The 17,945-nt window shown below is 37.0% G+C and overlaps 1 protein-coding gene across 1 annotated transcript in view; it reads right to left on the bottom strand.

Annotated features, from left to right (window-relative positions):
* The window catches only part of plxna1a (plexin A1a), a 311,729-nt gene that overhangs the window by 28,538 nt on the left and 265,246 nt on the right, over window positions 1-17,945 (bottom strand). The window contains exons 17-22 of the mRNA XM_066698365.1: window positions 15,275-15,368; window positions 14,389-14,628; window positions 13,574-13,717; window positions 11,514-11,748; window positions 6,477-6,619; window positions 2,904-3,160 (exon numbers count right to left, since the gene is read on the bottom strand). Coding sequence (XP_066554462.1) covers window positions 2,904-3,160; window positions 6,477-6,619; window positions 11,514-11,748; window positions 13,574-13,717; window positions 14,389-14,628; window positions 15,275-15,368 — 1,113 coding nt within the window. The remainder of the gene's footprint in view (window positions 1-2,903; window positions 3,161-6,476; window positions 6,620-11,513; window positions 11,749-13,573; window positions 13,718-14,388; window positions 14,629-15,274; window positions 15,369-17,945) is intronic.

The raw sequence follows: 17,945 nt of genomic DNA, 5'->3' as shown, positions 1-17,945 counted from the left end.
AAAAAAAAAAAAAAAAAAAAAAGCAAAACTTTTCAAAGCAAACAACCAATCTTCATTAAAATTCACCAATTAACATAATTAGGTAACTTCTCTCATTAATCATAAACCTGGTGCATAATAATGACCTCCGAAAGGTCCCCCAGAAAAAGTAATTAAAAGCCTGTGTAATTAACGGACTTTATTACTTCTAATTTGTTAACAGCTCTGTGAAGACTATTGAGAGATGCCGAGTGTAATGCAGCTTGTAGAGGACCTGCGGAAAACGTTTCTTTTTCTTCTCTGCTCTTCCCCTAAAGCACCAGAGAGCCATTCTCCTGTTTAATTATACATATACTGAGAAGAACAAATGCATTTAATTGCAGAAAACTTAAGGTGCAACAGCACAACACAATTAATGCTTAACGTTTCTCTCTTTAACACATTGAAAAATAGATGAACATTTGTAGAATGTTTGCAGGCATTTTTTAATTTTTTCCGATCTCCTTTCCCGGTCACAGCTAGGGAATCTCAGTAATCCTCTGCCAGCTGTTCTCCTAGAGATTTGTAGCATACTAACTCCTTTTGTGTGTTTGTTTTTGAACTTGTCACCATGCCACACCAGGTATACTTAACGGGCTTATTAGGCTCATGGTACTAAATTAACAGCTCAGCAATGTGTCTGTCAGCCACAACTGGTACAATAATGGTAAGAGATTCCAGCAAACTATGGCTTGTCCATGCCTGGTGTCTGGGGAGAATATTGTCACGTATTGTTTATTTTTGCATTACCCACTTGGAATCATCACATATAATCTGATACATATTTGGAGCTTCAGTATAGATTTGTATTAGGCCTTTGCCAGTTCCAGAAATGCTTGACATTTCCAATAGGCATGCCTGCCCACACTCATTTCTGACAGTTAACAGGCCTAAAAACACCAGACAGGCCCCCTTCTGTGCATCTGCTACTTGCAGTCTATCCTTGTTACTTGACACTGTCTTCTGGCCAGAGTAAAGATTTTATAGAACAGTTTCTTTAGTTCCTGAAGAAAACAGCATTACATTGCCTAAACATTTGAGTGTCTATTGATCATGTGGGGCTGAAAAGCAATAACTGTAAAGGAAACAAAATCAAAACAAAAAAGGTGGTGGAGGTATGTCCCTTTTCAGCATTTATTTGGGGGGTAGTTGGTTTTTGATAAATATATAATGGTTTGGAGAAAATCATACATTGAAATAGGCTCAAAAGCCCATCATGTCTATTTTATGAATATACACAATCAGCATTACAATTGTAAATTTAATAAACTGAACCCACTGGGGAAATGCAGTGCTGTATTTCCTATGAGACTTTACAACTTCTCATTTGCATTTTAAGTGTATAGCTTAAAAGCCCCTACCAGAACGGGATATTCTTTTCATAAAATTGTTATGATTTTTAAGACAAGGGAGTAAGGGTGCAAATTAACTAAGAGAAGCAAGAAAATCTGTACAAAAAGAAAAGAAAACGGATCAAAAGGAGTGATGCATATTTAATGCTATAGCCTCCACGATTATTTCATTAGAGAGGATATTTGTACATGGAGAGAAATTCCATCACTTTGTTTTTCAATTTTTTTTTTTGCTGAGGGTAGCAGGTATGCCCTTTTAGGTTCTATTTGATGAGCAAAAGTGTCTGTCGGTTTTAGTGTTTTCTTTGATTGCGATAATACTTTAATTTGCTCCATACTTTCAAGCATTTTAAAGGTTTTAAAGGAGGCTGGTCTATATTAAGGACTAATGTGCCATCATATATATGAAACACAAATCCTGTGAGCCATATTTAAATGTTTAATAAGCATGTTGCCAAGTACATTATCTCACCCATTTCCCCCCTTCTCCAACAAACTTGTCTTTAAACTAAGAAAGCTTGTGTGTGTTCATGAGTGTAACTTCATGTGACAGCAACAGTATTCCTAATGACAGTGAAATGGGCTTCTGAGATGAACTCGGAAGAGTCATACTTCCTTTATCTTTACTTTACAAGAAGACTATGCTTTTTTTTTTGTACAAAAAAAAACAACCAGGCTGGTTAAATAAAAATAACACTTCTTTCTGAAATCCACTGCTCTTTTTAAGCTCTCTGGCAAAATATCATCTAGAAACAAATGATGATAATGATGATGATGAAAAAAAAGATCTTAAACACTTGGAAAACTGTGCATCTCTCCCCACTTCAAATGTCCTGAACAAATGTACACATTTTTTAATACCCATTACAAAACAATTTCTACAGCAAATATTGTGCTGATATTGGAATTGTATTTTGACTTTTTTTTTTTTAAGCTTTTCTGATGGATACGAATAAGGAAGTCTATGTTCAACAGTAAATAAAAGATTACATATTATATCTACTTGTGGAAGGACTTTTGTGAAAAGAATAGATGTCACATTTGTGAGAAATTCAAACATGAAAAATCCCCATTATTTAAACGCATATCATAGGAAAGATGTAACCAAATAAGCATCAAAAGGAATCAAAGACATTTAACTGGGATGTATTTGTATTGCAATGTGTTTTACTTGTCTGTCATTTCGGTAAGATAATAACTAGTTTATTACAAAGGAGTAACTTGGGTGTAATAGGACTTTAATATAGAAGCATATTATGGTACCCACCCTCCACTGAGACCTCTAGAGTGCATTAACCAGCCTCCTCCCCCACACCTGGGGACCATTCTTTGGTAACGTGGGTTTTCATACTCATTTGGGACCGTTCAGATTGGGCACTCAAAGGGGTGGCTATGACCTTCTATCGAATCAGGGGTCTAAATGCATACAATACACAATTGCCCTTTTGGAATACAGACATGACTGTACCGAACTGGAAGGGGGTTGGTTAAGCAACTGTTTAGGCATACCACATTATGCAAAATCAGGCTTACCTCCTGAGCAGCAGTTTGGGGTGGTTTTTGCTCTCCAGGTTTTTCTCTATCAGGTCAGAGAGTAGCTGCTTGAGGACACCGGTGGCATACTCCATCTCTCCCTGCAGGGCGGTCATAATGAGCGAGGCCACGTTGCCCCGGTCACGCATAGAGAAGCTGCGCTGGGCCTCTAGTGTGCGAATGAAGGTCAACAGGAAGTGCTTCTTGTTTAACAGCTGCCCAAACAAGTTCAGTGCCTTCTCAACATTGGCCTGCACCTAGATTGCAGAGGAACAACAACTTTCAGGAGACAAGGGACTTTTAAGGACAAAAACATACACAAAGACTAGCTTAGTTTGACGAGTTGATCACTCTTAAATCAGTGAATAGCAATTTCTCAACAAAAGCAGTTTATTTGAAGCCCGAAGATGGTTTCCTATTTTTGCAGTTGTCAGTCAGTATTTCTGTAATTCACTTCAAAAAGTAGCATTATATAATGTCACTACCCCAGGTCTATTGCTACCAATAATAATCACAGCAAAACTGATTTGTTGTTTAGTCCTCTCTCATTTTCTGAACAAAAAAATTACAACTATGTCAAGCCTTACAGTACATATGCCTCATCAATTCAGGCAAACTATATAATCAGCTAAACCTGTCTGCTTTCTAATTAAGCAAAAGCAAAAAAAAATCCCACAGGACACCACTTCATCATTCTTATTATCCAAAATGAAACTGTGATGCTGTCTGTTTTATCATCCTTTAAAATATTGATGTCTAGCAGGAAATATTTGCACTCAAGTGTGGTCAGTGGACAAGCAATAGACAGTTTAAGCTTGCTTACTGAGCAGAGCAATGTGCTTCCAGGTCATACAGAAAGGAAAGAGTTAATATTGCAGGAAAGGATTTTGATATATATATATTTATATACACACACACAAACACACATATACATAGATTGCCTGAGGAAAATTAGTAATATTTCAAAGATTTTTGTCAGATACTTCCAACTTGTTGAGTTGAGATTGCACAGGTGCTTTTCTTTCTTATAAAGAATGCTTTCATATTACAATCAATGGAATGGGTTGACTCCCTATTCCTCCCCCAGCTCCCATTGCAAATGTCCATCTGTGATACCTAGCTAGTGAAAAATCATAAATCATTTACAGTTGTCAAATCGGGCTCCCCGTTAAACAGTTCAGGCGAGTGTGAAAAGCTAGCGAGTGCCCTGGCTGCACTGACCCAGCCTGCCGAGGTCCCAGGGCAGCCCTTGGTGAATGGCTGCCTTTGCGCGAGTGCTCAACCCAAGAGGGGACAGGAAATGGCTCTGGCACGGTGAGCGCAATCTGGGGACAGCATTCCTCAGCATGCCTTGTTGGTTCTGAGAACTGGCACCTGTCAGTTTTAATTGAGTAGGAAGCTATTTTCCTGATCAATTTGAGAACTCCCCTGCTAGCTTTAAGCAGAAAACAGATCAAAATACATTAACCAGCTGGGGGTAAAAAAAGAAGGCAGTCTTTTCCTCGTTAAAAAAAAGCAGAAGAAATAACAAGTTTACAGCTTGGATAAAGCTGTCACTACCTCCCCCAATACACCCCTTTTAAATACAAGGGAATCTCCAGATTACAATCCTCCTATAGAATCACACAAGCCTTAGTACACTTCATTACATGTCAATCTTAAATTAAAGCTGGCACAAAACAGGTAAGTGCCAGCATCTCTTAATTAATTAAGTGACTATAGATAGCCTCTTCTTAAATAGTTCTCCTAACCTTTCAGTTTTACTCCTAGTCCTTGAGTGAGGAAATTATCCTTATTATTGTGCTCATATATTTCTATAACCTGATAACCCCATCATTTTTCTATATATTAATTACATTACAAGACCTCAGGGTTACAAGATATTTTTTGCTCAAGGGAAAATGACAATGCTTTGCAATAAGTAGCATCTCAAATGATCAAGGGCCTGATTAGATGAGAAGGTTCATTGCCAAGTGATAGAAATTGTAGCAGCAAATATATACAGTGAAGGAAAAAAGTATTTGATCCCCTGCTGATTTTGTACATTTGCACACTGACAAAGAAATGATCAGTCTATAATTTTAATGGTAAGTGTATTTTAACAGTGAGAGAGAATAACAAAAAAATCCAGAAAAACGCATTTCAAAAAAGTTATAATTTTATTTGCATGTTAATGAGGGATATAAGTATTTGATCCCCTATCAATCAGCAAGATTTCTGGCTCCCAGGTGTCTTTTATACAGGTAATGAGCTGAGATTAGGAGCACTCTCTTAAAGGGAGTGCTCCTAATCTCAGCTCGTTACCTGTATAAAAGACACCTGTCCACAGAAGCAATCAATCAATCAATCAGATTCCAAACTCTCCACCATGGCCAAGACCAAAGAGCTGTCTAAGGATGACAGGGACAAGATTGTAGACCTACACAAGGCTGGAATGGGCTACAAGAGCATCGCCAAGCAGCTTGGTGAGAAGGTGACAACAGTTGGTGCGATTATTCGCAAATGGAAGAAACACAAAATAACTGTTTGAATTGCCAAACGTCAGCCCCTAAACCTTAATGACTTGGAGAGGATCTGCAAAGAGGAGTGGGACAAAATCCCTCCAGAGATGTGTGCAAACCTGGTGGCCAACTACAAGAAATGTCTGACCTCTGTGATTGCCAACAAGGGTTTTGCCACCAAGTACTAAGTCGAAGGGGTCAACTACTTATTTCCCTCATTAACATGCAAATCAATTTATAACTTTTTTGAAATGTGTTTTTCTGGATTTGTTGTTATTCTGTCTCTCACTGCTAAAATACACCTACCATTAAAATTATAGACTGATCATTTTTTTGTCAGTGGGCAAACATACAAAATCAGCAGGGGATCAAATACTTGAGTGCATCCAGGGAATACCACATGCAAGTACAGTACTTTGCATTTTTTAGAATCACATTTGTCCCGATGCTTCGATTCCTATAAGGAATCTTACAGGCAAAATACAATGTATTATTCAATTCACATTTCAGCATGGAATTAAACCACACCTACATTCCAGCTGAGCAATATTGCATGGTTACCAATATCCATAGCTAGTGCTTTTATATCAAAGCAATTAGTTATACAGTACAGTATTATGCAGTTACCCATAGTGTGAGTAGATCTATACATCATCAAAGGTAAAGATGCAAATACACAAACGAGACTGCAAAAGGTGGTGCTTTCTTATTTGCTGACAGCATCTCTCTTTTCCCTGCCATGTCAACTCACTCGTAAACAGCACGCCTTGTTTTCTTTTTAGTCTGCGATTATTCTTTATGTGCTCTACATGCCTAATAACGTGCGATGTGATCAAATTCAAATTCAAAACAGCCTCATTGGCTTATTACACTTGACTGAGTATTGTATTACATATAGTCTGTTTGCCCCAAAACGATTCTCATAAGCGTATTTTAGTATGGTTAGTGTAGGAATGATTTTGTCTCAGTGATGTTAATTACTATGCAGCTGATTCAGATATCAGCCATTCTTATAAAATGAGAGCCCTGCATTTCCATTCTGAGGGGCGTATTCATACTGCTCGACACATACCTCCATCTCCTTCAGCACAGGATGGTCTTCTATGCCTGGGAATAGGACTCTCATGGCGTATGTGCGGTAATCAAGGAAGGGAATCCCAGCCCCATCCAGGTCATTGGTCAGCTCATGAATATCGGTCTGCAGTTCCGCGAATGCTGCAAGATTAAAGGGCGTTAATAACAAATTATAAAAAGGGGGGGTTCAGTGAGATCAGGATAAAAGCCAAACATACAGATATCACTCGTCTTACTCAATTATCCTAAAACAATGACACTTTAATGGAAAAAATGTAATAAGGTGTCATACAAAGTGATAAAATATAGTGTGAAGAAACTAGATACAAAAAATGTACACAAAAAACAACATTCAATTAGGAGAAATATGCATGTAGTGTACAGACTGAAAGTAAGTATAAGGCTAACTGCCAGTCAATGAAAATAATTACATATGTTTACATGTAATGCTTGGGTTGAAAAAAATAGGTTGTTTATTGAAAGAGTTAAATTAAGAGAATATTCAAATTAACAAGATACCCCTCACCTTGATTCCATATATACGTTTAAAAAAAATAATTAAGAAATTGATTTAACGTCAAAATCTACTCCCTACCTGATGTTCAGTGAGAGAGAGGGGGACAAAAACTATAAAGGCCTTGCTTAACTGGACAGACAGTGGGAGCTGCTTTTCTGATTTTAGGAAATCAGTGGGAGATACCAGATGCTTAGTGGCACCTGGTTCAAATTAATTTAAGCGCTGTCAACATGAATTGATACATGAAAAAGGAGGAGGCGGAAGGGTCTCGATTGAATTTCAGCTCATTAATTTTCAAGGAAATGGCTAAAAAACACACATTGCATGGTGAGTAGCAAGTTAATTTATTTTTAATCAGGTATCGAAGATAATTGAAAGGGAGTAAAAGAATAATTAAATCCAAAGATGGTAAATTGGGGTTTCAAGGTAAAAATACACACTGAAAGATCCTTATGTGACAGAATGTGTAGGAGGGAAAAACTAAAACAACAACAAAAACTACTAAGTGTGTTTAAAACCTATGGATTAGTACTTGTCAGAATGAACCAATGTTTAATATGTTTAAATAATCACAAGAGACCATATACAATTATTCTTGTTACTCCTCACATTGCATTAATTCCAAAAGTAATAACTGTGTAATAAGTATAAAAATAAAACTGGGCCACAGGGACATTGTGCCTAATTGTGCTCTCATTTGAAACAATTTGGTGAAAAAAACATATCATATAGTCAAATTCATCTTTGGAGATGCCACTAATGTACTGAAATGAACAGACTTTTAAGAGGTAATCTTCTAATAGCTAGAAAGTGTATTCCTATGTTGAATATTGAAGACATGATGACTGGTCTAAAACTGGAACTAAAGCAAAGCATAGTGCTACTGACAATTTATTTATGTCTTCACAATGTGCAGAGTTCTTTTCCTTCATCTTGACCGCTCATTTAAATTTAAGATTGACAGATATGAAATTATGCACATGTATATATTTGGTTGTTTGTGTCATGATTACCACATTATAAATATGCAAAAAATAATACATAATTAAAATTAAACACACAAACAGACTCAGAACTCTGGAACCGTTTGAAATAAAAACTGTATTCTGACATCACATCATCTTTATACTGAAAAGTTTACAGCATATTTTCTATTAATTTCCAAAGAAGGACATTTGTCTGATAAAGACGTGTATTTAAACATGTGAACCTAGTCTACATCACAGGACAGCTAATAAATAATACATAATAATATTTTATATATCTCGATAGCAAGTATGGATACATATTTTTTGCTCACTATTTTGCTGTAAAATTGCCTTAACTACACCAAATAGCACAAACCAAGGTCACTTCATTCTCCCTAATAGAATTCAGATTGCACTAAATGTATCACAAATTTCCTCTCAAGTTAAGTTTAATTTTAAATTAATTTAGTGCCTGTAGCAAGGGGAAGAGAGAGAGAGCAGTAGTTTACTCAAACTGTTATTTGTTTTTACCTACAAAATGTTTTGAAACAAATTCAATGAACACACTACATCCAATATACATTCTCTAGTTTAATCCACATTCACTGAACCCAAGCTCTACAGATTCAGCTGCAGCAGAAAATAATGGAACCATTGGTTTCAATTAATTTCTTCCAATGTAACTCACAGAATCACAGAAGCTTAATGAAGAAAGGGGGGCAGGTCTTTGCAAATCGAAGCACTAATACTGTAACTACAGATTGAATCTTGCTGCTTCCTGCTACAGCATCTAATGGACCTTGTTGTGCATGTGTCATTAAATCTTGCTTCTGTTTTCAGAAAACAAAGCTCTCAAATGACTTCCTCAAGAGAATATGAAACATGCCTCAATGACTTCTAGTGTTTTAAGCCTTCCCCATGTCTCCCCTGTTGGTACTTTAAGAACCCCCCACCCTCCCATTTTGCCCCCATTGTTTTGCACTTGCTTGTTCACTTTATAATGAACTAGTAAAACAAAGCAGTTTTCCAAAGGAGGTGGGGGAGCAGGTAAACTTTTATGGTCTGCTTAATTAGTACTTTGTTTCGCATGTTAGCAATGCTTCATAATAAGACATCCGGAAAGCTACACTGCAGTCCTCCTATTACCTTTCCCACTCTTCTTGTTGCTGTGTGCAGATAAAAGGAAACAACCCTGTTAAAGGACGCAATAATGTCATCGTAGATGTTGACCAGGTGGGTTAATAAAAGCTTGGGTCAATGATACATGTCAGTGTAAGTGTCCAACCAACTATTTAATCACCTCACATGGATCAGAGGGATAGCTTTATTAGCTGCCCAGGAGGCTAGTATTAAATTGCTTTCATCAATGAATTCTCTCATACATTGTGTCCCACACAAATTTAATAAACTTGGCCCATCTGCACAAAAGGTGCAGCCAACAGAAAGAGTCGGGTCTTGATAAATGCACTCTATACTTTGACGATCAAATCTACGCTTCACTTGACTGATTCAGATGTGTATGTTGCTCGTATTCAAGCAATACATAAAGGGTGAAATGTGCTTCCATTTGATATTAATTAGAGAAAGAAATGAGACTGTTTTTGAGAAGGTTGGCTGAAAATGGCCTGAATATGTACATTAAATCCCCCTGATGGCACAAAATACCAGTAGGCTATAATTTACTTTTCATTTAATACCACTAGAAATTACAGCTGTACAGGATTCTAGCCTTTTTGAGCAATTTCATTTCACTGCCCACTTGAGAATTATGATTTCTAAAGATAATTATTTTATAACTGATGGAAAAAGCATGGTAAATTGTATTAACTTAAGTGGCTCATATCATTAAAAGTATAGAAAAAAGAAAACTGCAGTATTAGGATAAGTTCTAGTCTGCAATTCTGGAAAAACATCTCCAAGAAAACTACTCCCAGCAAAGAGTTATAATTTAAGCAAAAGTTCAGACACTCAAACTGGACCTAAACCCTACAGAGTAAGCTGCCACAGAAAGTAGTGTAACAACCACTGGTTCCAGTTAACCTCCACAAAATTAATTAATGATATTGGAGGTTAAAGAGGGTCTGAGGGTCCAGGCACTATAATACAGCTCTAGAAAAAATTAAGAGACCACTGCAAAATAATCAGTTTATCTGGTTTTACTATGTAGATATGCTGATTTAAGAAAAATTTGCAGTGGTCTCTTAATTTTTTCCAGAGCTATATATGTAGTATTCTTAACAATGGGTAGAATGTATGCTGTAAATGTAAAGGTTTGAATTTCCTTAACACATTTGTTACTTTTAATAATTACGTGAAAAGTGGAACAAAATGAAGGGAAAACCTGGGGCTAACTAATTAGGGCTAACATTTAATATTTTTCTCTCAACAAATGGACAATTGGAGATGGAGAAAGAAAAAATGCTCACCACCTTTTAATTTATACTGCTTCTTAAAAAAAAATTGCTACGATTATATCAGATGCATCTATTTTATTTCTTTGTTTGTTTATATTTTATTGCTGAGGGATACAGCTCTTGCTTGTGAGAAACTCTGGTTATCAAGGGCATGACTTTTGGACAACAACACTGTGATAATGGCCAATTACATCCATGGCATGCTGTCATGCATTCAGCCCACTTGTTGAATAATCCTGACATATAAACTCACAAACACCCCTGTTTCAGTTTCACTCATTTAAGCGACTATATATAACAATTATCCGGTCAAGGAAGGATGGACAGCAGCTCCCGTCTAAAAACAGTCCACATTCACCGATGTCTCAAAAAATATTTATTGGAGAAAAAGTAAGCATCATGATGTTCACTCTTTCTACAATAAATAATTTGAGACATTGGTGAATGTGGACTGTTTTTAGACGGGAGCTGCTGTCCATCCTTCCTTGACCGGATAATTGATATATATAAACTCCCTGGGATAAGGCACCCCGCATTTAAGATTTACTAAAACTATTGTAGCGCCAGCTATTTTTAAACTTACATATATATATACACATACACACACATATATACACACACACACGTTTAAATGTGCCTTCTCTTTTTTCAAGAGGGTGATTTGAATACAAAACTTAAAACTATCTATCTTCTAGTTTTGAAAATAGGTATTCAATCAAATGTTTATCACTGAATTACATGCATATAAAAACAGCCTTTCTTTTTAGCAAGTTTTTTTGTGTTGTAATCAATATTGTGTAAGTATAAAATGACCAATACATGCTCAGTAAGTATCAGGGTCTATCCGTTTGAATTTTACCTAACTACATCAGACTTTGGTAATGGAAGTGACTTGGAATCTAAAAATGTCCTTTATGAACAGACACAGGATTCCAGATTGAAAAAGATTACAGCCATGACCAAGCTGGCCTGTACAGATTTAACAGCGAGTTTGCATTAGGCAGAAGGAAGAAATCTGTGTCCAACAGAAAGCCAGCAGCAGGTTTTGGCATTTGAATTTGCAATTGTTTGGTAGGGAGAGAGTGGATTGGAATAGGAAGCAAGTCTGTAGTTGGATGGTATGGATGGTCTTTTACCTTCTTTGCATTCAAGGGCCACCCGTGACTCCAGGTTGTCCATCTGCAGCTGCAGGCGTTTGAGGGTGCGGTCAGCATCCCGGGACTTGCGCTTGTAGGCGATGAGGACGATGATGATGATGAGGAGGAGCAGGCCTCCTCCTCCGCCGATACCTATAATGGCGGGCAGCGTCAGCAGGCTGTCAGAGTAGATCTGCAGGGTCCCAGGAGAGTACTCGAAACCTCCCACTTTAATCTGGGTAGACAGGACAAACCACCATGTCACATTCTGACTAGACTGGGTTGGAGTTGCACTGCACTTAACCGGTTAGACATTTATTGAAGTATTCTACTGGTAAGCTTGTGAAATTTAAGGTCGATCGATTATCTGATGCTTTTTCTGGGAGGGTAAGAAATACAAGATTTTAACAGGCAGTCAGTATTTGTATTTGCACTTGCATGATTTGGTACATACCATTTTTCTGCAGAGGGTGCATGGGTTTTAGTTTTTCACTGACTGACCCAGAAAGAGAGTGAGCACTGAGTTACACATATAAAATGTATCCATAAACCTTTAATTATATACATACCACATGCACAGATATGTAAACTGACTAGCAGTAAATAAGTTAAGACTTATCTGGAAAACAAAATGAGCACGTCATCCAGGTTCCTAAAATAATGCAATTTCAGTCCGTCCTAATCAAACGTCTACACACACAAACACAAATGTTTTCCATTACTGGTAGTGATAAACAAAAATAAAACTGACTGGTGCTATCATACTGCATGACCCTTGACCATTACAGATAAGATGATGTCACACTTTCCTTGTGAACAATGACTTCCTTTTCCTGAGTCTTTAATAAAGCAGAAGTTTGGTCCAGTCAAGTTGGGCCAAGAAGAGGGATAGTGAACATTGAGAGCTGGCGTTCCTGCCTGCAAACGAAGCTCATATGCATCCATACTGCAACCAAGCCCAAATAACACAACTTTCCCAGAACTAAAGAGTGGAGACCAAACAGCCACTAAACATCTGCCTGGGAAACAGAGTAAACACAGGGCCCCAAACCTCTCCAAACAAACAGCCTTCAGCACTGATTTGCAGCCAGATAGGAAAGCTCTCAGGGATATTAAACCTTATATGACCACATGCAACACTTTTTACAACACTCATATAATGATATGTAGGTCAGTTTACAGCAAAAGAGCAAACATCTGTGCTTAGCTCTTGCCTCACTGTTTGTTAGGAAGATTGGTAATGGAAAACATCTTTCTAATTTTAATAGCCGCAGCTGTGGGTGAATACTATTAACAGCTCTTTACTAATCACATTATGAGAATACCTCTAATAACTTAACACAAGAACACAATTTAATGTTTTAATCGATTAAATAATATTTTTCACGTTTAAACTGGTTATTTACATTTTGAATAGGAGTCCTCTGCAGTAACAGAGCTGCACTTAAAAAATAATTAATTTTTCATTACACTGAAACACTATTTCAGATAGATAATACACATACATGACAGTTAATTACTTTTGCTCTGAATCCTAATAAATTCTACTATAAACCCCAAAGAAAAAGGATTCAACAGTTTCAACAAGATTCAACGTTAAGAAAGGCCATTATTAATAAACTATTGCTAAAAATAATGTCATAGCTTCATATAGACTGTAACTTTTATCTGCAGTGTGAATCCTCACTGGGAAACCAAGCAGAAGAGTGACCAGAATAATTTCTGATCTAAAAAGGTACATCATATACAGACTCCGTGACTGCGTGGTGTCTGAATCACTGAAGTCTTGGACCACTCATTCACAACAATGTCTTATCAGAGCAGCATTTCAAAATCTGTAAGAAATAATTGGCAAATACTTCTAAAAAATAAACTACCAACAAACATTTTGTTCTATAAATAGAAAGCTTGTGGATCACATCCAGCTCTTACATCATTTGCAGAATAAACACATTGCTGAGAAAGGAACCACAACCACTAAGATTCTCCCAAATGGATACATGTACAAAGATGTGTCCATAGAAAGGGTACGTATGGACAGGCAGGGGATGAACACTTACAGTGACTTTGTGCTGGCCGGTGAGATTGGGCCACTCGCACAGAAGCTGCGTCTCTGACAGGGTGAGCACACACGGGGTTTCTCCAATGAACACGGTGTAGTTCAGTCTGGAGTTTCCAGGAGCTGAAGGAATTAGGTTCCGGCCCTTTAAGAACAAGAAGAAGAAAATACAACTCTTCAGCTTTCTAACGGGAACCACAAGAGAGTTTTAATAAAACATGCAGTTTATCACAGTACAAGATAACATTCTTGTGAGAGGCTTAGATTGCTTGAGATCCCGCGGACAGCCTCAGGTGAAGGGAGCAGAGGTGTGCATACAACAAAGCAGCTTGCATAGGGATGTTTGGATTTTCAATATCGAGCTCAAGGAGGGGTTCTCAAGAGTTGGAATTCAGAGAGGTTTTCAGATGTAGTTTTTCTTTTTATTTATGAACCGGAGACACAGACACATTCTTTATTATTACTCTATGGTATTGTTAATAATAATAGATAATTAAGCCATTTAGCCTTTATCCAAGTTGTCTTTCAAACACTAAGAAACAATGAACTCCATATACACATTTCTCATCGAAAGGGGAGATTTTATGAGTAAAGTTGTGGATGCGGCAAAATGTTTTAGATTTTTTCAGTACAAAAAAAAGAAAAGCTTAAAGACTGACATGGATAAATTGACATGGACAGATGACACATAAAATGTCATTTCTTAACTCCCTTAAAATATCATATTGGTGATATTATCTGAAACTCATAAAAATATACATATATTTTCCTGTTTTCCTAATCTGATAAATTGCAATCTGCTGTTGTTCTCCATACCTTGAGTATGAGGGGGGAGCTAGGTTTGAGCTCCAAAATTCCTGAGGTGCTCAGGGGCTCAAAGACGGGGTCAGGGTAGTAACTAAACACTGTTTCATTGACGATGAGCACAGACTGGACATTGTCCATGATGAAGCCAATCTCGTCAGGTCGGTCTCCACTGTCAGAGAAGCTTTTCTCAGATTCAGCCACAGATGGAGCGAAGCACACCATCGTCGAGTCATTGTGGACAGTGCAGTTCTGGGAGAGGGAGAGAGAGAAACAGGTGAGATAGTAGGCATACATTTCATTATCTGGTTAGTCCAATCATGATCCATAATGGCTCTTCAGTCACCCTGCTGACAATGTTGCACAGTTAGCCATAGTCTGTGAATACATGTACATTTTGTTACTCCAGAATACTACTAGAATTACACCACTCCACTGAATTGTGTTAAAAGAGCCAGATAAAGCCAGTTGTTCCCTGTGTAAATGCATCCAATGAACACTAAATATAGCTTTTGGAAAGATGCAAATAATTTCACCTAATGTGTTTTATAGGCTCCCAATAAAAAGTCCCATCATTTGTGTAAAACCAACCCAATGACCAAAGACAGATAGCAGAATTGCTCCCACTGCAATCCACAGGAACATATACATTTATATATAAATTATAATAAATAAAAAATGCCAACTATAATACTTTACTTTGGGTATATCACAACGAAAGGTTATGCCATGCTTTTGATACTAGGTAAGGAGAGCTTTGCCATGTCTAGTTTATTGTCTGTTCACATTTCAAAGGTTAAACTGCCAGGAGGTGATTCCATGTCTTATCTAAGAAGCCAGGAAAATGGTAAAAATTGGGCTGAGTGTCTGAGATGTGTGCAGGAGCACTGATACTCACATCGAAGGATTCCGCAGATCCATACTTGGCCCGTATCTTGGGTTCTTTGATGGTGGCTAAATTGGTGCCTGTGATAGTCAATGGTGTTCCACCACTAAAGAAAGAAAATGAAAAAAGAAAACTTATCAAGACAAATATATATATTTACAAATTCACTTTGTGGTAATGGAAAATCCCATTTTATTTTTTTCTAGGAAGGCCCATCCAGATAAAGATTTTGTTGTGAAACAATTCAGTGAATTCCTTAAAGGTTTTATTCAATGCAAATGCCTAGTGATGGTGTTTTGAAAAACATGGTGAAATATTGTCTCCCGATAGAGTCACATAAAGCAAATATTGTGAGGTTTTAATATGAACAGATTTTGTAACCTCTGACTGGCGACATGGCTGGTGGGCAGAAATAGGGACAAATGGATGCGGACTGTGGAAGTTAGTGTTAGGTTTATCCTTCTGTTTTTGCTACCACACAAAATTGTATGCTACTGTCAAAATGTGGAAAAGATGTATTTAGACTTTGGGTAATGGGATTACAGTCATGCAAAGCTTTTATAACAAAACCAAAATCAATAAAACAAGGACTTACATGCAGGGAGGTTATAGCAGAGGTATTTCAGAAGAAAAATGGTTGTCATAGACAATATTAAGTAAAAATGTTTACTTTATATTTTCTAGTTCAACAGCTTTTTCTATTCTATCTATTATTTTCTATTCTATCTATAATATTACTTCACCTTCATGTTTCCTCAAGGATATCTGTATTATTTCTTAAGCTAATTCACAACACTCATTATGCAACATCAAACATACATTTCTATGACAGTGAAAGTGTTGAAAGCATGCCCATGAGAACTTCAATGTTTTTTTGGCATTCAGTCCATTCAATTGGTCATAATTCATAGAAAGCTTTATTTAATTTCACACAATCTTCCTGAATATATGTATGTTGAGATGCGACCTTGCATTTCTTTACCTAAAGAAATACTTCCAAGGACTTTTTTCAAATACATTTTCTAAGCATTGTGACTACCTAAATGGATGTCATTCAAATACTGAAACAACATAAAAAATAAATAAACAAACTCCCACATTTGTTTACTATGACTAATTATTTTAATATAATTTTGAGATGCAATTTTATGGAGTTTCAACCTCAGCTCTTCACGGATGGAAAGTTAGAATATATATAACGACTAGCAATTTATGTTATTCCCTCCCCCACCAATTGAATCTTCAACAAGATAGAATCAGAGAGCTGGTATTTTACACTACTTTCACATTTTGCAAAACAATAACAGATGAATCATGTTTCAGCTGAAGCAGGTAGATTATAGTGCTTTTAGACACCTGTCAACTTAATCAGAATATATCATTTAGACAATTTATATTCACTTAGCATCTCATGTTATAAAAACTATGACAGAGAAGTCAAAGTTAACTGTATAGGGAATATATCTAATATATCTACTGTGCCTGCAGAACTAGCTGGGTGCCAATTAAGACATTTTGATTCATAATCTGATGTACAGGGCCTGGAGATTAGAAATGATCAGCATTCTATAAAACCATACAGGATATGATTTTCCCAGAAATATGTTAGCTGTCCACGTTTTTGGTGGAAGTGATGCGTTAATTGTAATCATAGCTGGAATTTAAAGGCAATTTAAGTAGTGGTATCAGCATTTTATTAATGAGGCGTCAGTGAAGAAAATTAGGAGATTGTTTGCTTGTTTGTAACATTAGAAAGTAAACCCTGTCCACAGTAAAGCAGGTTTTTTTTTTTTTTTTTATGGAGACAGATGGAGGGGAGATCTGGGTTCTGAGACACTGGGGATGACCGACCAGCCTTCTTAATAGCCTGCCTCACTTGGCCCTGAAAATGCTTTGAATCATCTGGGAATGCACAGCTGCTCATCAGACCAGCTTACCAGTGAGAATTACCTTCACTTCCTATCAGTGTTTGCGGAAAGAGTTTTAGCTTTCCTTCTGACAGGGAAGCACACTGGGGCTGAGCACACTGTATATTGGTTTATCAGTATTAGCCAGATGCACTTCTATGCATCTTTCACTTTGGGGAAGTTAGTGAAGGTGAGCTGCCACTATTTTCATGAGAAGAAGTGAAGGATAAAAAAAAGGAAAAAATGCCCAATTCTACACTTAGCAGCAGTGAAGCAAAAGTAACGATCCCAAAATGATAGTACTGGTTGGTTCTAATCTTAGTCATCATCTTCAAGTTCTCTGGATCCATAATAACTCTTGAGCTTTTCAGCACCAGCCAGTCATGGATAGATCAAAAACATGTGTGAGCCGTAAAGCTTTCCTCTGATTTTACAGCAGTTAGAAGATCATTACACTTACTGGGAATGGGCGATCCAAGGCGGGAGGAAATTAGGCTCTCAATAATATCAGACAATATTAATTTCACAGATGCTTAACAAATGACTACCGTACACTTATCAAGGCATCATTCTAACTGACTTAAAGCAGATTCTTATTTTCACCCTGTTGCTTGGCATTACAGCTCTTTGTTCTCCACATTCCCATTATTGCTTGAAGCATCAGCTTGTTACTTCTCTGAGACAGAGATGCTTTAGACTTCTTTATTCACTCAAAGAGTGTGAAGAGTTGAGGCCTGCTTTCAAACCACGTATGTAAACAGGATGTATTAAAGTAA

Source organism: Amia ocellicauda, chromosome 3 (genome assembly GCF_036373705.1).
Source record: "Amia ocellicauda isolate fAmiCal2 chromosome 3, fAmiCal2.hap1, whole genome shotgun sequence".
NCBI lineage: Eukaryota > Metazoa > Chordata > Actinopteri > Amiiformes > Amiidae > Amia > Amia ocellicauda.
This window is presented reverse-complemented; position numbering and strand designations above follow the sequence as displayed.